The sequence below is a fragment of the Rhinopithecus bieti genome, unplaced genomic scaffold, assembly GCF_001698545.2.
Source record: "Rhinopithecus bieti isolate Rb0 unplaced genomic scaffold, ASM169854v2 scaffold_7681, whole genome shotgun sequence".
NCBI lineage: Eukaryota > Metazoa > Chordata > Mammalia > Primates > Cercopithecidae > Rhinopithecus > Rhinopithecus bieti.
In genome coordinates this window covers 6,649,550-6,670,717 of record NW_016806571.1, presented here as the reverse complement: position 1 = coordinate 6,670,717, position 21,168 = coordinate 6,649,550, and the positions used below count along the sequence as shown (strand labels likewise).

The window sequence follows — 21,168 nt, the reverse complement described above, 5'->3', positions numbered from 1 at the left end:
TTTTTTTTTTTTTTTTTTGAGACAGGTTTTCATTCTGTCACACAGGCTGCAGTGCAGTAGCATGATCATGGCTCATTGCAGCCTCAATCTCCCAGGATCAAGCAAGCCTCCCACCTCAGCTTCCCATGTAGTTGGACTACAGGCACATGCCACCACACCCAGCTAATTTTTGTGGGGTTTTTGGTAGAGACGGGGTTTTGTCATGTTGCCCAGGCTGGTCTCAAACTCCTAGGCTCAAGCAATCCTTCTGCCTTGACCTCCCAAAGTGCTGGGATTATAGGTGTGGAGCCACCATGCCCGGCCTCTTTTATGGGCTGTAAAATAGTAATGCCTTGGAGGATAAATGCTGCCATTCCTAGATTTATCTCTTAGGCTAGAAGTATTTAAAATTATACATGTGTGTAAATTTTTTATTAAATAACGTATTACAGAACGTAGAACATTTAAAATCTCTGCCTTTTAGAGTTTACAGTCTATGATAGAGCTTGACATTAAATAGTCACACAGATATAAAACTAAAACTGTTATAAATTCCCCCCAAAGAAGTACAAGGTACTATGAGTAACCATAATGGGGGACTTTGCTCTAGCAAGTGACAGTTGAGCTGAGACCTGAATGGTAAGTAGGAATTAACTACAGCAGGGAAAATGGGAATAAAAAGTGATGCTGGGGTCGAGTGGAAAAGACTGGATAGATAGGGATGAGGCCATGCAAGTTCTTACATACCTGTGAAGGGATTGGTCTATCCTAAGAAAAATGGGATGCCATTGAAGAATTTAAGTAAGGGGTGACATGTTTAGATCTGTGTTTTGAAAATCATTCTGGCTGCATTTAGACAAGTGATTGAATCAGGAGCAGAATATTCTGGTGTTATATTTCTGTATGATAACTAGCTGAACATTTATATAATAATGATGCCTTTATAGCTTTTATAACATTTCCAGATACAGTTATACATTGCTTAACAGTGGCAATACATTCTGATAAATGCATAGTTAGGCAGTTTCATCATTTTGTGAACATTATAGAGTGTACTTACACAAACCGAGGTGTATAGCCTACTACACACCTAAGTTATATGGTATAGCCTACTGCTCCTAGACTGCAAACCTGGATAGCATGTTACTGTACTAACTACCATAGGCATTTATAAGACAATGGTAAGTATGTGTGTATCTAAACACAAAAAAGGTAATGTGTTGCACTACAGGGCTATGATGTCAGTAGGTGATAGGAATTTTTCAGATCCATTATAACCTTTTCTTTCTCTCTTTTCCTTCTTTTTTTTTTTTTTTTTTTTTGACAGAGTCTTGCTCTGTTGCCCAGGCTGGAGTGCAGTAGTACGATCTTGGCTCACTGCAACCTCCACTTCCTGGGTTCAAGCAATTCTCCTGTCTCAGCCTCCCGAGTATCTGGGACTACAGGCATGTGCCATCATGCCCGGCTAATTTTTGTATCTTTTTAGGAGACAGGGTTTCACCATGTTAGCCAGGCTGGTCTCAAACTCCTGACCTTAAGTGATCCGTCCACCTGCCTCAGCCTCCCAAAGTTCTAGGATTACAGGTGTGAGCCACCATGCCCGGCTATTATAATCTTAGGGGAACACCATCCTGTATGCAGTCCCACCTTGAGTGAAATGTCATTATGTAGCACATGACTATACAGAAGCTCTGAAGTGCTTCTATTTGAGACAGAGTCTCACCCTGTCACCCAGACTGGAGTGCAATGGCACGGTCTTGGCTCACTGCAACCTCTGCCTCCTAGGTTCAAGCAATTCTCCTGCCTTAGCCTCCCAAGTAGCCGGGATTACAGGCACACGCTACCATGCCTGGCTAATTTTTGTATTTTTAGTAGAGATAGGGTTTCACCATGTTGGCCAGGCTGATCTCAAACTCCTGACTTCAGGTGATCCACCTGGCTCAGCCACCCAAACTGCTGGGATTACAGGCATGAGCCACAATGCCTGGCCTGACGTCTATTTTTTAATTCCATCATGGAAATATTCCCTTTTCTTCTACCCTTCTATTTAGCTAGTAATGAAATTATGTCATTCATTTAATGCTTTGAATGCCTATTATGTGTCAGTCCCCGATTGTCTACTTTGAGAAGGGGCTGGCTTAAAGAGCCAAGAAAAGTTCTGCCCTTCACTCCTGTTTCTTAGAGAATACTTAGTTTCTGTTTGGCACATGGTGCTCAGTAGATGTTGAATTGAACAGGACCTTTTGAACAGTATCCATTTCCCCTCAGTTCCCCACCCCACACTGTTTTGTTTTGTTTTTTGTAGTTTTCTTCTATTTCTCTTCTTTTTCTTTGGTAGTTGTCCATTCTAGTCAATCAAGGCCCAGCTTAAGCCCTTTCTCCAGCCCTCCTCCAAACAATAAGTGTGTTTACAGTCTGGTTTATGGGACAGATACCTTCTAATGTTAGTTTTCTATGTCCATGTCTGGCTGTCCTGTAAACTAAATATTTGAGACTGACTGAAAACTGTCATCCCAATGCCTTCCAGGGGCCCTACCTTTTATACCCAGTAAATAGTCACTAGAAGTTTCCTGATATCTTTAAGCCTACACTGGATCATGTTTTTGTTTTTTGAGACAGCATCTCGCTGTCACCCAGGCTGGAGTGCAGTGGTGCAATCTCAGCTCACTGCAACCTCCACCTCTCAGGTTCAAGCGATTCTCCTGCCTCAGCCTCTGGAGTAGCTGGAATTACAGGCATGCACCACCAACATGCCTGGCTAATTTTTCTATTTTTAGTAGAGACAGGGTTTCACCATGTTGGCCAGGCTGGTCTCGAGCTCCTGACCTCAAGTGATCTGCCTGATTCAGCCTCCCAAAGTGCTGGGATTACAGGCGTGAGCCACCATGCCCAGCCAAGGATCATGTATTGGTTTGTCTGTTGACTTGGTTGTTCTAGAGGGAAATTTAGGTATACATAGTATATAGTTCTGGGATTGTGGGAGGCTTTCATTTTGAACTTCACATTTTCAGAGGCAGTGGGAACTTCTGAAGTTTCTATAGTCATGTAAAAGATATTTTAAGTTAATCTGTTAGTGGCGTCTATGAGAATTTAACTGGAGGAAAAAACTGTTAAATCAGAGCTTTCATAGTAATACATATATAAGGTGATTAATAGTAGAAAATGAGCAGACAGTTCGGGTGGGGTGGCTCACGCCTATAAGCCTAGCACTTTGGAAGGCTGAGACAGGTGGATCACCTGAGGTCAGGAGTTCGAGACCAGCCTAGCCAACATAGTGAAACCCTGTCTCTACTAAAAATATAAAAATTAGCTGGGTGTGGTGGAGCATGCCTGTAATCCCAGCTACTGGGGAGGCTGAGGCACAAGAATTGCCTGAGCCTGGGAGACGGAGGTTGCAGTGAGCTGAGATCGCACCATTGCACTCCAGCCTGGGCAACAAGAGCAAAACTCCATCTCAAACAAAGAAACAAAGAAAATATTATGAAAGAAGAACCAGATAAGCTAGTAATTCATTGGATGCAGAGAGAAAAATGTATATATTGAGACTTTTTGACTTAAAATGCAGTTATGTCCTAATAAACACTTGTGACTTGAAGATATCATTAAGTAAAAAATGCATTTGGGCCAGGTGCAGTGATTTACATCTGTAACCCCAGCACTTTGAGAGGCCAAGGTGGGAGGATTGCTTGAGGTTAGGAGTCCGAGACCAGCACCAGTCTGGGCAACATAGGAAGTTTCTACAAAAAAAAAAAAAAAAAAAAAAAAAAAAAAAAGCTGGGCATGGTGGCACATGCCTGTAGTGCCAACTACTCAGGAGGCTGAGGTAGGAGGATCACTTGAATCAGAGGAGGTTGAGGCTACAGTGAGCCATGATCACATTACTACACTCCAGTCCAGGTGACAGAGCAAGATCCTGTCTGGTGGGGAAAAAAAGCATTTGGCTGGGCACAGTAGCTCACACTTGTAATCCCAGCACTTTGGGAGGCAGAGGTGGAGGATTGTTTAAGGCCAGGAGTTCATGACCAGCCTGGGCAATGTAGTGAGACCCCATCTCTATTTTAAAACATTTTATTTTATTTTTTTTCTTTTTTGAGATGGAGTCTCACTCTGTTGCCCCAGCTGGAGTGCAGGGGCATGATTTTGGCTCACTGCAACCTCTGCCTCCCGGGTTCAAGCAGTTCTCCTGTCTCAGCCTCCCGAGTAACTGGGACTACAGGCGCCCACCACCACGCCCAGCTAAATTTTGTATTTTTAGTAGTGACAGGGTTTCACCATATTGGTCAGTCTGGTCTCGAACTCCTGACCTCAGGTGATCCATCTGCCTTGGCCTCCCAAAGTGTTGGGATTACAGAGGTGAGCCACCGCACCCGGCAAAAAATATTTTTAAAAAGATGCATGTAATACAGCTAACCACCGAACATCACAGCTTAGCCTAGCCTACCTTAATGTGCTCAGAACACTTACATTAGGCTACAGTTGGGCAGCATCATCTGGCAATACAGTACACTGTCAAAAATTAGTTGTTTACTCTCATGATTTCATGGCTGCCTGGAAGCTGCAGCTAGCTCACTGCCTCTGCCCAGCATCAAGAGAGACCATTATACAGCTTTCCACTGAATGCGTATAGCAACCATTGGTAAGTCAAGGACCAGCTGTATTTTCGAACTTCTGTCTGCTATTCAGAAGACTCTTCCCTTAATTCTCTGGGTAAAACAGGACTCAGTCAATGCCCAGCTAATATCTTACTTTGAAAAACCTTTACCAAACCTCTCACCCCACAGAATTCTGAAATCTGTTGTGCTCCTCAATATTGATCATATACTTTGCATAGCCCTTATCACATTATTAACTTATATGCCCTAATTATGCCTTCATTAAGTGTAAGAATTTTAAACCTGGATGACTAGAACAGTGGTAATGACAAAAATAAGTAAGAAAATTCAAAGAATGATTTATTTTTGAGGAAAAATTATTTGGTTTTTAGATTATTTAACAGTTGGAATGTTACATGCCTCCCTATATGATCCAAGGCTAAACCTTGGTATATATTTTTTCCCTTGACTTCGCTTTAAAATCTCATGGGTCCTCAGATAATACATAATATATATCTATGTTTCACATGGACCAGCCCAGGCATCATAAAGCTTACAACAGCATTCGGTAAGGAGAAATAATTGTAGTTTAGTTATTATAAAAATATGTTATATATTCAGATAGAACTGGGTTCCCATCTTGTTTCTGTTATTGTTTTACCTGGTAATGGTGTGACTTTTCTGAGTTTATTTTTTCATCAGTAAAATGAATATAATAATGCCACTTCAAGATTTCTTAGGGGGTTGGGTGTTAAATGAGATTAAGTATCTAGCATGTGATTGGTGATTGTCATGTATATAAATATGTAAAGAATGTTTCATCTAAAAAAAAAAAAAGAATGCTTCCTCTATCGTTCCCAAAAGTCATTTTTTAAAATTATTATTTTTTTTTTTGAGACAAAGTTTTGCTCTTTTCACACAGGCTGGAGTACAGTGGCACCATCTCGGCTCACTGCAACCTCCACCTCCCAGGTTCAAGCGATTCTCCTGTCTCAGCCTCCCGAGTAGCTGGGATTACAGGCATGCACCACCATGCCCAGCTAATTTTTGTATTTTTATTAGAGACAGGGTTTTACCATCTTGGCCAGGCTAGTCTAGAACTCCTGACCTCAGGTGATCTGCCCCCTCTTGGCCTCCCAAAGTGCTGGGATTACAGGCACGAGCCACCATGTCCAGCCCCAAAAGTCAAATTTTTGACAGTATTTATACCCCACCTTGTCAAATTGAAAAACAGTTTGTTCTTAATAAATGTCATAAACATGTTTATCTAAAACTTTTATTTAAATGTGTTGTTTTTAACAAAAAATATTTTAAGGTAGGAAAATATGTCTTTATCTGCAAATTGAGGAGTTGCTTGCTTGTGTTTGAAAGAAAGGTGGAAGCACTGATCACCATCTATGCTAAGTTTAGCACAGAAGTCTAAAGCAGAGCATAAACTTTTTGTGTCTTTCTTGAAGAATGCTGAATTCAGTTTTTTGCAACCACATACTATCAGATGATTCCAACCTTAGGTGGACTGGAGGAAGAAAAGTTTGCTAGTAGAGGTCACTAACTCAGCAGCGGTTTAGGCAGTGAGAGACTCATCCCACTCCTGTAGCATCGTGTGTCCCTATTATCCTGCACTCTCCCCTCTACTCCCAATGAGCTCACTCTCCATTAAAACTATAGGAGGAAAATGAATGTATATTTTTACCAGTAAAATATGTGTACAATCAATTTTCCTTTGTATTGCTTACCCTCTGACATCCTGAAACAAAGAGTTTTACAGTTAACCATGGGTTAATACTCAGAACAAAATGGCTATGGGTAAATATTTGTTCTTTTCTGTATAGGACCTATAAATCCTAAATCATGGCTTTCACCCAGTGAAAGGATGAAAGCACACAGTTCCTTCTACAACTCCCCTAAGTTAATACCCCACTTTTCATCCACAGTCCCTCAAAGACCTTTATTTTTTCTCCAAAGTATACTGACTGGCAGAGCCCCCTCTTCCCTGGGTGCACTCAAATTTCCTGTTGAGATGTCAAGGCCTATACTATGGAGTGTTATTACCGTTGATATCTACAGTGGTTGGTCTGAATAAAATACGTATAATTGCTTCTCTTTTGCTTTCTGTAAATATCTGTTCAAATTCTTGGAATTCTCTCCCAGCTCACTTCATGTAGCCTTTCAGCAGGGACTTGGTTCTTAATGCTTTTGCCACTTCCTTAGTAGTCGGCTAGAAGGCTTCTGTGGCAGCTTATTTTCACTGCCAACGGCAGGATTGCATCAAAAGGGCAGTAGACCATAATATTTAGGAATTCAGGCTCTAGTTTTGAGTCAGAGACCTGGGTTCACATGTCACTCCAGTTCTTTGGGCAAATTATTTAACTTCTCTAAGCTTTAGTTTCCTTATCTGCTGAGTAGAGGTATAGTATTCACCCTGAAGTTGGCTGTGAATATTAAATGATATTATGAATACAAAATGCATTATATATTGCCTTGGACATTGTAAACATTCAGTAAAGCTTACCTATTATAAGGATCAAAGAGTAAAGGAAGCTGGGAGAGGAAGGATGCTAAAAGACAATTTTTTTTAAATAGATGGGGTCTTGCTGTGTTTCCCAGGATGGTCTCAAACTCCTGGTCTCAAGTGATCCTCTTGCCTCAGCATAATAAAAAATATGCCTGAAGATGTTGAAAAGGAAGAGACTATACTGCAGTGCAAATTTGTTGAGTGATTACTATGGCCAAGAAATAGAACAATGACTGAGGCATAACCCCTACCTTCAAGAATCTTACAGTCTAGTTTCTCCCTTAGTAAAGCTTCAGTAGCCACTATTAATCTCTTTGTGGTAAAAACAAATTGGTAAAATTCTGAAATAATGCAGGTGTGTTAATCTCTCATGATAGAATTAGAAAGGACCATGAAAAATCTGTCCGCCCTGTCTTGAGATGGGTGAAAACCTGGAAGGCTTTGTAATAGAAAGGATCACTGATAGTAGTAGAATATTATTCTAGTGCTATTTCTAGACATTTCTAGAAAATAAATGTCAGATATTATATATAAAAATAATTTGAGTGAAATTATGATGCAGTTGTATTTTTTCCAGCTAATAAGATTCTTTTCTAATTAATACACTATTGCTGAAAGCCACTTAAATCCCAACAAAATGAAATATATAAAGAAATTATGGTACTTATACCACGTCAGAATTAAAAATCAGGTTTTGGGCTGGGTGCGGTAGCTCACACCCATAATCCCAGCATTTTAGGAGGCCAAGGAAGACAGATCACTTGAGGCCAGGAGTTCGAGACCAGCCTGGCCAACATGGTGAAACCCCTCACTACTAAAAACACAAAAAATATCTGGGCATGGTGGCACATGTCTGTAATCCCAGATACTTAGGAGGCTGAGGCATGAGAATCAGCCAAACCCGGGAGGTGGAGGCTGCAGTGAGCAGAGACTGTCCTACTGCACTCCAGCCTGGGCAACAGAGTCAGACTCTGTTTCAAAAAAAAAAAAAAAGAAACTGGTTTTGGAGGACTCAGTAATGACATAGGAAAATACTTTGTATAAGTGAAAAAAGCAAGCCCAGATATAGTATGGTTCTAATTTTGTTAGAAAAGTATACAGAAGGAACATAGGTCACATTAAAAATCTGTTTAGTTGGGTCACCACAAAACAGATATGGACACAAGACAAAAAGTAACTGAAAGGGGAGAAAGTTTCAAGATTAATTTAACTCATATTGTTGAAGTATATAAATTATTATGTATCCCTGCCAGCAAGGACTGACTAGAGCTCAGTAAACAACATGCATAAATCTAATTCTGGCATATTACTAAATCATATCTTGAGAACTGGTATAAGCTTGAGAAGGATCACCTATTTTGTCCATTGACAGTGAGTTGTATGACTCCTGAGAATGTTTTTCTGTCACCCCTGATGTATGACTGGATAAAGATGATGATGAAGACAATCCCAGTCTAACATATCTTCTTTTTTTACCACAGAGTGAACAATCTACTGGTGTGGCACTAGGTCCCCGGGGCAGCTGAACTTCATCTCTGTTGTAGTTTCTGACAGCTCCACTGTGATGAACAGAGCGTTCTCTTTGCCAGATATAATGGGTTGGTGCAATGGCCATAACCTATAATGGAAAGCTTACTTTTAGAATTTTAGTAATATTTCAAAATTTACTAAAATTGAGTTCAAAAATTATAACTCAAGAACAACTGTCTCTAAAGTGAAGATAAAATCCAAATTGCTGATTTATGAAACAAAACACTACCAGATAAGGCTGGGAGGATCATCACTAAAAAGTGACTCATTGCTTGGATCTTTAAGACAATAATCGACAAAGTAAATTATTTTAAACAGGAAATAGGACTGAAGCAAACTTCCAGGTTATCGGGGTATTTATTTTTCAATTCTGAATATTCTAAGTTTGGGAAAGATAATACAGTTACTCCAAAACAATATGTAATTCTTAACTTTGGAATGTATTGGGTTAAAAAACAATTAATTGGCCAGGCGCGGTGGCTCACGCCTGTAATCCCAGCATTTTGGGAGGCTGAGGCGGGTGGATCACGAAGTCAGGAGATCAAGACCATCCTGGCTAACATGGTGAAACCCCGTCTCTACTAAAAATACAAAACAATTAGCCGGGCGTGGTTGCGAGTACCTGTAGTCCCAGCTACTCGGGAGGCTGAGGCAGGAGAGTGGCATGAACCTGGGAGGTGGAGCTTGCAGTGGGCAGAGATCACCCCACTGCACTCAAGCCTGGGCGACAGAGCGAGACTCCATCTCAAAAAAAAAAAAAAAAAAAGGAAAAAAAATAGCAAAGATGGGAATGGGTGCGGTGGCTCACGCCTGTAATCCCAACACTTTAGAAGGCTGAGGCAGGTGGATTGCTTGAGCTGAGGAGTTCGAAACCCAGCCTGGGCAACAGTGTTCCTAAAATTTGATACTTGGCCCTCTGTTTTTCTGTGTATATACTCTCCCTATCTGTGATCTCAAGAGGTAGTAAAGTATAGGTGTTAAAAGCACTGACTTTCAAAACCAACCCAGTGAGCTTCTCCTCTCCCTGGCAGGGAGAAGAATGGGGAGGAATGGGGAGGAGACAGATATAGGCATAAAAAAATAAAATAAAATAAAAAAATAAAAAAAAGCACTGACTGGAGTCAGACTGCCTTGGTTTGAATACTGGAGTGCTGCTTTAATTATTGTGTGTCCTTGGAGAAGTCACTTAACCTCTCTGTTCCTTAGTTTCTTATCTGGGATTACCTAGCCAGATCTAAGAATTGTGAGAGTTAATACATGGGCAATACTTAGAACAGTGCCTGGAAAGTTCTTAAAAAGTATTAATATTACTTTCACCTTGAATCTCTTAAATACTCTAAGCATCATTTATATGTAATGACTTTTACTCTACCTGTTGACCATTCATTTAATTATATCCAGTTACTGCCTTAAATTCATGTCTATATACCAAATTCCTTATCTCCCCAAAGAATCCAGTTTGCTTCTGTAGCCTTCCTTATTTCCATTATGGAACCCATTACTCTTCCTGTTATATAGATTTGAAACTGACAGTTCCCTCTCCCATGTACCCTATATCCAACTGGTCACCAGGTAATGATAATTATAATTTTTTAACATTTCTAACATGTGTTTCATTTTCTTCAGCACTGCTATCAATTTTCGTCACACCCTTGTTTCCAGCTATAGCAAGTTTAGCAGTTTCCAATACATTCCCTATATTGGATCTCTTCTGCATACTGTCATTGGATTATTCTATCAAAACACACTACTTATCTCATTGCTTTCTAAATTCCTAACCTGGAATCAAGTAATAGATAGTGAAGAACTCAGCTACGATGATATTGTGGCATCTTGGCCAGAATATTAACTGGAATAGAGAAAAACTTCTTGATTAAATTGCCACCCTCCATGATGCATGAAAGGGGCTGGAAGTGTAGTCTTAACTCTCTCATTAGATAGGCATCCTCCCTAATGTGTGAACCAGTTTAGAAATTAAGCCATCACCAATGTAATAAAATCCCACCTCAAAGGAGTTGTTGATAAGATCATCAGGTAAGAAGATAAAAATCGGAATAAACAAAGAAATAGTCCACTCTTTTCTGGAGAAGCCCTACATATATTTTCCAATTTAATCACACCCCATCTCTTTCCAAAAAAGAATGAGGCAGCTGACAAAAAAGGGGGAAAAAATTTCATTGAATTTAGACCCAAAAGGGAAATTTTGACTAAAAGGGGAAAGCAGACATGCCAGTAATAAAATGTAATAAGAGTCGATGTGGTCAAGGATAATACCTGGCTGTTAGCTTCTTTGCAGCCAAGATTAAAAAAATAAAAGAGAAAAATTACAAAACTCATTATTTGAAAAGACAGCACTTGTTCTTTCTTATGTCAGTGGTGTATAATGCAAAGAGCACTAAGTTTAAGTACATTGGGTCTGCTACTTATTAACTTCATGGCCATGGACAAATCACAATCTTACTAAGCCACAGTTTTTGCATCTGTGAAACGGAGAGAATACTGAGGCTATTTAATTCCCAAGACAAGATATAAATGCATTTTCTAAACTAACCAATATGAGAAGCTTATATGGAGGCTAGATGTCACAGAAAAAAGAGAACGCTAGGAAGTCATTAGATGTTCTGGCTCTGCCACTTCTATGATTTTGAGTAAATCCCAGCCTCTTTGGTCCTCAGTTTCATTAGCTGTGAAATGGGGATGCCACCACCCTCACAGCTATTTGTGTGATAATTTCTGGGAAAACTCATAATTTGTAAAGCACTGTGCAAATGTAAAGTATTATTATTGTAAGCTAGTTTGTAGCTACTGTCCTAACTTGAGGTTATTTTAGGATATGGGACTAAAGAAATGTTTCATTTGACAGTGTGCTAGGCTTTCAGTAACAAATGTATAGAATAGTTAAATTTTCAACTGTATGTCTTGCTACTTCAGGAATGGGAATGGGGTGAAATAATACTTCTTTACAATAAACTCCCAGGGCACTGAACTTGGTGTGTTATTCATAAAGTAGTTATCCAGTGAACACTTAACAGAACAGGATAAAATCTACTAGGCAGTTACCTTTTCTGTACTCCAACATGATTCAAATGTACCTTGTTGGAACAGCCAAAGAACAGCTTCTCTATCTGCCACTGGAGTAAGGGGCAGTGCAAAGTGAGCTCAGTGAATAATTATAGTTTATTGTTTCCCTATTTCATGGATAAGAAGGTATGAAACAGAATTGGAAGTTCCATTCATTTGATCAGTCAACAAATAATTTATTGACTACCCACTATGTGTCAGGCACAGTTCTAGGCTCTGGAGATAGAATAAGAACAAAATAAAGCTGGGCACTCACGCCTGTAATCCAGCACTTTGGGAGGCCGAGGCAGGTGGATCACTTAAGCTCAGGAGTTTGAGACCAGCCTGGCCACCATGGTGAAAACCCTGTCTCTACTAAAAATACAAAATAGCCGGGTATGGTGGCGCATGCCTGTAATCCCAGCTATAATCCTAGCTACTTGGGAGACTGAGGCAGGAGAATTGCTTGAACCCAGGAGGTGGAGGTTGCAGTGAGCCGAGATTGTGCCACTGCACTCCCGCCTGCGTGACAGAATGAAACTCTGTCTAAAAAAAAAAAAAAAAAAAAAATAGGGCCAGGCACTGTGGCTCACGTCTGTAATCCCAGAACTTTGGGAGGCCAAGGTGGGAGGATTGCTTGAGCCCAGGAGTTCAATGTTGCAGTGAGCTATGATTGCACACTGTAGCCTGCAGCCTGGGTAACAGAATGAGACCCTGTCTCAAAAACAAAAACAAAACAAAACAAACAAAAGCAAAACAAAGATCCTGCTCTCTTGGAATCTATATTTTAGTGGGAGAAAGTTTGTTAGCAAGATAAATAAGTAAAAAGGAGTCTGTTATATGATGGTTGAGTGCTATGAGGAAAATTGGAACTGAGAAAGGGAATACAGAGTAATAGTAGGAGCATCTACTTTTAATTTTAACAGCTTTGAAATGTAATTAAAATACCTTACAATTCACCCAATTGAAATGTACAATTCAATGATATTCAATATATTCAGAGTTGAGCAACCATAACCACACTCAATTTTGAAACATTTTCATCACTCTATAAAGCAATCACACTCCATTTTCTCCTTTCTGTCACCCATAGTAACTACTAATCTACTTTCTGTCTCTGAATTTGTCTATTCTGGACCTTTCATATAAATTGAATCATACAATATGTTGTCCTTTGTGACAGGTTTCTTTTATGTAGCATAATCTTTTCAAGGTTACCTGCATTGTAGTTTGTACCAGGTACTTCATTCCTTTTAATTGCCAAGTAATATTTCATTTTAGGGATATACCTTATTTTGTTTATCCATTCTATCAGCTGATGGACATTTATGTTGTTTCTACTTTGGCTATTATGAATAATGCCATGAACATTCATGTTAAAGTTTTTTGTGTGGACATAGTTTTGTTTTTATCCTTTGGCATATATAGCTAGGACTAGACTTTCTGGGTCATATGGTAACTTTATGTTAGCCTTGTGAGGAATTGCCAGACTGTTATGCAAAGCATCTTCCTCATTTTACATTTCCATAAGAAGTGTATGAGTGTTCCAGTATCTCCACATCCTCTCCAATACTTTTATTTTTGTTTATAGCCATCATAGTGGGTGTGAAGTAATATCTCATGGTGCTTTTGATTTGCAATTCCTGACAGCTAATGAAGTTGAACATCTTTTCAAGTGTGTGTGTGTGTGTGTGTGTGTGTGTGTATGTTTTAGCAATTTGCATACTTTCTTTGGAGAAATGTCTATTTGGATTCTTTGCCCATTTTTTAAGTTGATTGTCTTTTTATTGTTAAGTTGTAAAGCTCTTTATATTTCTAGATACAAGACCCTTATCAAATAGATGACTTGCAAAAACATTTTTTTCATTTTGTAGGTCATCTCTTCACTTGGTATCCTTTGAAGGACAAAAGGTTTTAATTTTGATGATGTCTATTTTATATCTTCTTTTGTTACTTGTTACTTTTGGTATCACATCTAAGAAACCTAATTCAAGGTCATGAAGACTTATCCCTATGTTTTCTTCTAAGAGTTTTATGGTTTTAGGTTTTACATTTAGGTCTTTGATCCATTTTGAGTTAATTTTTATATATGGTATGAACCAGAGGTTCGGCTTCATTCTTTTGCATGTAGATATCCAGTTGTCCCAGCACCATTTGTTGAAAAGACTACACTTTCCCAATTGAATTTTCTTGGTACCCTTGTCAAAATTCAATTGAACATAATTGTGAGGGCACTTCTATTCCATGGAGGGAGATACTACTCTATATAACGTGATAAGGAGAGGTCTCTCTGAGGTGACATTTAAGCAGAATCCTGAATGTAGTTAGGAAGTGAAGCATACTGATATCTGGGGAACAACATTCTAGGTTATGGGAAAAGTAAGTGCAAAGACCATGAGATGGGAGTGTAACTGGTATCTTTGAGGTAAGGAGGCTGGTGTAGCTTGAGTGGAAGAGCAAAGATTTGAGATGAAATCAAAGAGATAAGAGAGGAGGGCTGATAGACCATGTTGGACCATGACAGGGACTTTGTCTTTTACCCTATGTATGGCTGGAAGATACTGGAGGCTTTTGAATACAGAAGTCATGGTTTGACTTACCAAAAAAATTACTCTGGCAGCTGTATGAAGAATAGATTATAGCTGCGTATGGTGGCTCACACCTGCAATCCCAGCACTTTGGGAGGCCAAGGTGGGAGGATTGCTTGGGCACAGGAGTTTGAGACCAGCCTGGGCAACATAGCGAGACCTCATCTCTACAAAAAATAAATTGGCTGGGCATGGTGGCACATGCCTATAGTCTCAGCTACTTGGGAGGCTAAGGCAGGAGATCACTTGAGTCTAGGAGGTTAAGGCTGCAGTGAGCCATGATCACACCACTGCACTCCTGCCTGGGTAACAGAGTAAGACCCTGTCTTTAAAAAAAAAAAAAAAAAAAAGGTGGGGGGTGGGAGAGACTATTTGGAAACTTATGCCAATAATCGAGGCAAGAGGTGACAATTTAAAAGTACAGTATTAGTGGTGGAGGTGGTGAGAAATGGTAGGATGCTGGATATTTTTTCAAGGTACAAATATAAGAAAAAGAAGGGTAAATGGAAATAATTGTTTTGGCCTGAGCAACTAAAATGATAGAGTTGCTACTTATGAATATGTGGAAGACTGCAGGAGGAGCAGATCTGGAGGTCTGTGTCAAGGAGTCAGGAGTTCAATTTTAGGCATGTTAAGTTTGAGGTATCAATTAGACAAAAAATATCAACAGGCGATTTGGTATGCAGATCTGGAATTGGAAGAAATTATTAGTTGTTAGTGTTAAAGCCTTGAGAGTGAATGGGGTCACCTAATAAGTTAATACCAATAGAAAGGAGAAGAGATCCTAAGTAAGCCCTGGGACACTCTAATGAAGTTGGTGAGGTAAAAAGGAACTGGCAAAAGTGACTGAAAAAAACCTGGTATCCTCAAAACCAAGTGAAAACAGTGTTTCAGGAAGAAATGAGGGATAGTGTCAAATGCTGCTAAATTGCGTAGATTGAGGACTACAAATTAACCTTGGGATTTGGCCATATAGAGATATTTGGTGGCCTGACAAGTTTCTACAGAATGAGGGAAAAAAGACTTTATATAACAGGTTCAAAGAGAATGGAAAGAACAGAAGTAGAGACAGAATACAAGCAGTTCTTCAAGGAGTTTGGTTATAAGGAAGGCAAAGCAGAGAAATGTAGTGGTAGCTGGGGGATAAAGTTTTCGTTTTTATTTTATTGATGGATATCTTAGAGCAATTCTATATTCTGATGGCAGTGATCCAATAAAATAAAAAATGTGAAATGCTGGAAAGGGGACACTTACTGGAATGTGATGTCCTTGAGAAAGCAAGAAAAGATGAGATCTAGTGCACAAGTAGAGGGAATGGATTGGGATAGGAGCAAAGATCATTCTTTCACAGTAACAAAGGGAAGGCAGAATACAGGGGTACACATGTAGGTAGGATGGAGGATAAGATGTGAGCATGTGGACAGTCTGTTCTGCTTCTGTTTTCTCAGTAAAAGAGAATAATGCATGATTGTTGTAATTGAAGTGTGAGGACAGAGATGGGAGATATTAGAAGTGTACTAGATTTTTCACTTCATTACATTTACAGTTTATTGTTTAGACAATAGATAAGCAAATAAATAATTACAAATTTTATTCAGTGCTACAGAAAGAAACAAAGTATTGTGATAAGGATAACGGAATTAAATTCACTTAAATAAGGTGACCTTTTGAAGAGGAAAACAAGTTCTATAAATATATTTTAAATGTTGCTAAATTTTAAAATTATGAAAAAGCATTAGGAATAATATAACAAATATCCATATCCCTACTGCCTGGAATTAATAGATGTAATACTGCTATTATTGTTCAAGCCTTTTTTATTTTTATTTTTTGGGACAGGGTATTGCTCTGTTGCTGAGGCTGGAGTGCAGTGGCATAACCATGGCTCACTGCAGCCTGAGTCTCTTGGGCTCAGGTGATTCTCACACCACAGCCTCTCAAGTAGCTAGAACTACAGGTGTGCACCACCACACCTACCTAATTTTTTGTATTTTTTGTGGAGATGGTGTTTTGCCATGTTACCCAGGCTGGTCTTGAACTCCTGGACTCAAGCGATCCAGGCCACCTTAGCCTCCAAAAGTGCTGGGATTACAGATGTGAGCTACCGTACCTGGCTGCCATTTTTTTTTTTTTTTTTTTTTTTTTTGAGACAGAGTGCTTGCTCTGGTGCCCCAGGCTGGAGTGCAGTGGGCGATCTCGGCTCACAGCAAGCTCCGCCCCCCAGGTTCCGCGCCATTCTCCTGCTCAGCCTCCTGAGTAGCTGGGACTACAGGCCCCGCCACCACACCGGCTAATTCCTTGTATTTTTAGTAGAGACGGGATTTCACCGTGTTATACCAGGATGGTCTCATCTCCTTAAGCTTCGTGAATCCGGCCCCGCCTCCAGGCCTCCCCCAAAGTGCTGGGATTACAGGCCTTGAGCGCAAGCCGGCGCCCGACCGGCCATTTTTAAAATTAAAAGAAATAATATAGTTTCTGGGTAGATACTTACTAAGTGGCTCCCCTAAGTCATATGTATATTAATGAATACGTTAATTCTATGCAAATCTTAAGATTTGCCAAGTATATCAACTAGCCCACATTTATCATACTTTTTCTGATACTAATAGCTAAAGCTTAGCAGTGACGCAGCTGCTTTCGCCCATTTAATTTTCTACTCCTAGAATTTTCTGTAGTTTTGAAAATAGCTGACTTTATTAAAACCAAAGAAACATTTAATAAAATAGCTTGATTAATTTAAATTTTTTAGTGTCCTGGCTGATTTATCCCTAATAAGTAAAGATTTAGCCATTCAACAGAAACAATATATTCTTGTGAAAAAGAGTTATGATTTTCCAAAAATTTTTAAAATTGTAACCATTTAATACACGTGTTAAATAGTAGTTTCAATTTTGGGAAGGCGCTGAAATTTCACATACTTTATTGAGCAGAAATTATTAGGCTCAACTCGCAGTGTTATTCTGATCGCCTAAATAAGGTATTTTGGTCCTGTTCATATCACGCCTTTTCAATATATTGATGAATCCTTTAGACACCAAGAAATACACTAAAATAAAAGCACTTACTATAAGGCCGGGCATGGTGGCTCACCACCGTAATCCGCAGCACTTTGGGAGGGCTGAGGGGGCCGGGTGGATGGCACGAGGTCAGTGAGATCGAGTGACCCATCGCTGGCCTACAGCACTGAAACCCTGTCTCTACTAAAAATAGCAAAAATTAGCTAGGCATGGTGCGGGTGCACTGTAGTCGCGCAGTACTCGGGAGGCTGAAGGCAGAAGAATGGTGTGAAGCGCTGGAGAGGGACGAGGTTGGCGTGAGCCCAAGATTGCAGGCAGCTGCACTCCAGCCTGGACGACAGAGCGGGACTGTGCTCAAAAAAAAAAGTAACGTACTATAAAGTAGGCTGCTCTGAAAAAATAGAAAATAACAATTTTGTTTGTTTTTTGAGATGGAGTCCTTACGCTGTGGCCGCAAGGCTGGAGTAGCAGTGGACCGCATCTCAGGGCTTAGCCGGCAAGCCCTCCGGCGGTCCCTGGGTTTAAGTGATTCTGCCACTGGGCCTCAGGCCTCGCCCCAGTAGCTGGGATTACAAGGCCACTGGCACCGCATTTAGCTAACTTTTTGTATTTTTTTCTTTGTTTCTTTTTTTTTTTTTTTTTTGAGACGGAGTCTCGCTCTGCCCCAGACTGGAGTGGCAGGTGCGGCGATCTCAGGCTTCATCTGCAAGCTCGCGGCCTCCGCGGGTTCACGTCATTCTCCTGCCTCAGCCTTCCCGAGTAGGGCTGGGAACTAACAGGCGGCCCGCCACCTCCCCCAGCTAGTTTTTTGTATTTTTTTGTAGAGACGGTTTCAGCCGTGTTAGCCAGGATGGTCTTGATCTGCCTGACCGCTCCGTGATCCGCACGCGTCTCGCCCTCGCCAAAGTGCTGGATTAGGGCAGGCTTTGAGCCAGGCAGCGCCCCGGGCCTTTTTTTTTTTTTTTTTTTTTTTTTGAGAGACGAGTCTCGCTCTGTCGCCCAGGCTGGAGTGCAGTGGTGCAATCTATGCTCACTGCAAGCTCCGCCTCCTGGGTTCACACCATTCTCCTGCCTCAGCCTCCCGAGTAGGTGGGACTACAGGCGCCCGCCACCACGCTCGGCTAATTTTTTTGCATTTTTAGTAGAGACGGGGTTTCACCATGTTAGTCAAGATGGTCTCGATCTCCTGACCTCGTTATCTGCCCACCTTGGCCTCCCAAAGTGCTGGGATTACAGGCATGAGCCACTGCACCCGGCCTAATTTTTGTATTTTTAGTAGAGATGGGGTTTCACCATAATTGGCCAGGCTGGTCTCAAACTCCTGACCTCAGGAGATTCACCTGCCTCAGCCTCCCAAAGTGCTGGGACTACAGCCGTGAGCACGGCTTGCCTGGCTGACAGTTTTTAGTTATGGTGATAAGACAGCAACATTGTAATACACAAGTTGTATTCATGGTAATGATCAATGGTCTACTCTACATATTAAAAAAAGAAAAGAAAAAAAACCCCAGAATACCAAAACATTAGAAGCACATTTAAAAAACAAGGATAATTAGATATACAGAACACAAAAATTACATACGTAAAGTTTTTTTTAAAATTCTTACCTCCTCACAACATCGCCTGCTTACAATAGCCCTATAGTCAATTCTGTCCCAGAGCTGGTCCCTTAACTTTAAGAAATTAGGGAACAATTTTCTCCAGTTTTTCCCTAAAGCCCATGGAAAAATTTCATACTTGGTTTCTTCTTTATCTTCTTCAACTGTGTTAGCCAGATACCTAACAAAGAAGATCACAACCCAAAAAAGAAATGGGTAAGGGACAGAAACAGGTAGTTCACACACACCAAAAGACATAAAAGTGGCTTATAAACACATGAAAGGTGTTCAACATTACTTAAAGAAATGCAGTTCAAAAATAGAGATTTAGTTAATTTTACCTTGTTGGGTTCTAGGTATTTCTTATTCCTACAAATCTTGAGCTTTGTTCTGGGATGCAGTTAAAATTACTTTGAAATAGTCTGATTCTTTCAGATGTTGCTTTTATGATTTTTTAGGTGGATCTGGAACAACGTTCAGTCTGGGGCTAGTTATTCCTCACTACTGAAGCAAGACCTTCCTGAGTACTCTTCTCAATGGTCCATGAATTATGAATCTTTTCAGCCTGGCTGATGGGAACAGCCACTATTTGCAGCCCTATGTGAATGTTAGGCAGTATTCCTCCTAATCTTTTCTTAACATCTTTCCCCAGATTCAGGTAATTTTCTTATACACATATGAAACTCAGTATTCTGCTAAATACTTGATGGGGAGCAGGTAGGCACAGAAGCAGGAAAACATGACTCATCATAAGGAGAATAATCAATCAAAATCAACCCCAAACTGATACCCATGGTTGACATGGTTGACATAAAAGATAAGGACATTGAAACAGTTATAACTATTCTGTATAACTATTTCTGTTCAAAAAGTTAAGTAGACATATTGAAAATGTACTTCTAGAGATGAAAACTACAATGTCTACAATGAAAAATACACTGATTGGGATTAATGGCAGATTAAATACCACACAGAAAACATCTGTGAATTGAAGACACAACAGAAACTATTCAAGATGAAATACACAGAAAAAAAAGAAACAAAAATCATAAACACAGGATGAGGGCCGGGCATGGTGGCTCACGCCTGTAATCTCAGAACTTTGGGAGGCCAAGGTGGGCGGACTGCTTGAGGCCAGGAGTTGGAGAACTGCCTGGCCAACACAGTGAAACCCTATCTCTACTAAAAATACAAAAATTATCTGGGCGTGGTGGCCCACCCCTGTAATCCCAGCTACTTGGGAGGCTGAGGCAGGAGAATCACTTGGACCCGGAAGGCAGAGGTTACAGTGAGCCACTGAGATTGAAACACTGCACTCCAGCGTGGGTGACAGGGGGAGATTGTCTCAAAAAAAAAAAAAAAAAAAAAAAAAAAAAAAAAAAGAAAAGAAAAAAAATTAGGAATAAATAAGCAGAGCATCAGTTTGATGTGGGACTTCAAGGAATAGGTGAAATTGGAGACTGAAGGCCAGTATCAATAACAATGCAGGATTCTTTCAATGCTCTGTAATCTGAATAGGGCAGACAGAAAATCAGGTGGACAGAAGATATTTGAAGGAATAACAGCTGAAACTTTTGAAATTTAGTAAAACTATAAACCTACAAAGAAGTTCAATGAACCTCAAAGCACATGAAACATGAAGAAAATTAAACCAACGAACAGCATAATCAAATTGCTCAAAACCAGTGATAAAGGGTAAATCTTAAAAGTAGTCAGAGAAAAAATAACATATTAGATAACACAGGCACCACGATTAGGATGGGGTAGATTTCTCATTGGAAATAATACAAGTCTCACAGATGACTTTCCAAGAAAAACAGGCAACTTATAATAAAAATGCTACAAAACACATAGGGGAACAAGGTACCAAGAGCAGAAAGAGACCCTGAAATCTGAAAGTAATGGAATAGACACAAAATGTAAGAATAACTATTTCCAGTACATGTAAAAAAATTAAAAGTACCTTGATAATATGATAAATGGAAAAGTATATTTGAAAAATAAGAAAATAGAACTTTTATAAATGCAAAGTTTTATAATGAAATTAATTAGCATATTAGACATAAGCTGAAGATAAAATTAGTGAACTGAGATAAATCTAAATAAATGATCTAAAATGCAGCCCAAAAAAACATAGATAGAAAATAGCAAAGATTGGCCAGGCTCGGCGGCTCACGCCTGTAATCCCAGCACTTTGGGAGGCTGAGGCGGGTGGATCATAAGGTCAGGAGATCGAGACCACCCTGGCTAACACGGTGAAACTCCGTCTCTACTAAAATACAAAAAAAA

The 21,168-nt window shown here is 39.9% G+C and overlaps 1 protein-coding gene across 4 annotated transcripts in view; it reads right to left on the bottom strand.

The window, feature by feature from the left end:
• The window catches only part of SPDYA (speedy/RINGO cell cycle regulator family member A), a 48,626-nt gene that overhangs the window by 2,056 nt on the left and 25,402 nt on the right, over positions 1-21,168 (bottom strand). For 3 of the 4 annotated variants that reach the window (XR_001886539.1, XR_001886537.1, XR_001886538.1), the window contains 2 exons: positions 18,889-19,060; positions 8,440-8,704 (listed from right to left, as the gene is read on the bottom strand). Coding sequence is in view for 1 of the 4 variants with exons in the window: in XM_017877020.1 (XP_017732509.1) it covers positions 8,409-8,704; positions 18,889-19,060 (468 nt within the window). In the remaining 3 variants the exon portion in view is untranslated. Of the gene's footprint in view, positions 1-8,408; positions 8,705-18,888; positions 19,061-21,168 lie in introns of all 4 variants that reach the window. The other variant, XM_017877020.1, reaches the window with a different exon arrangement.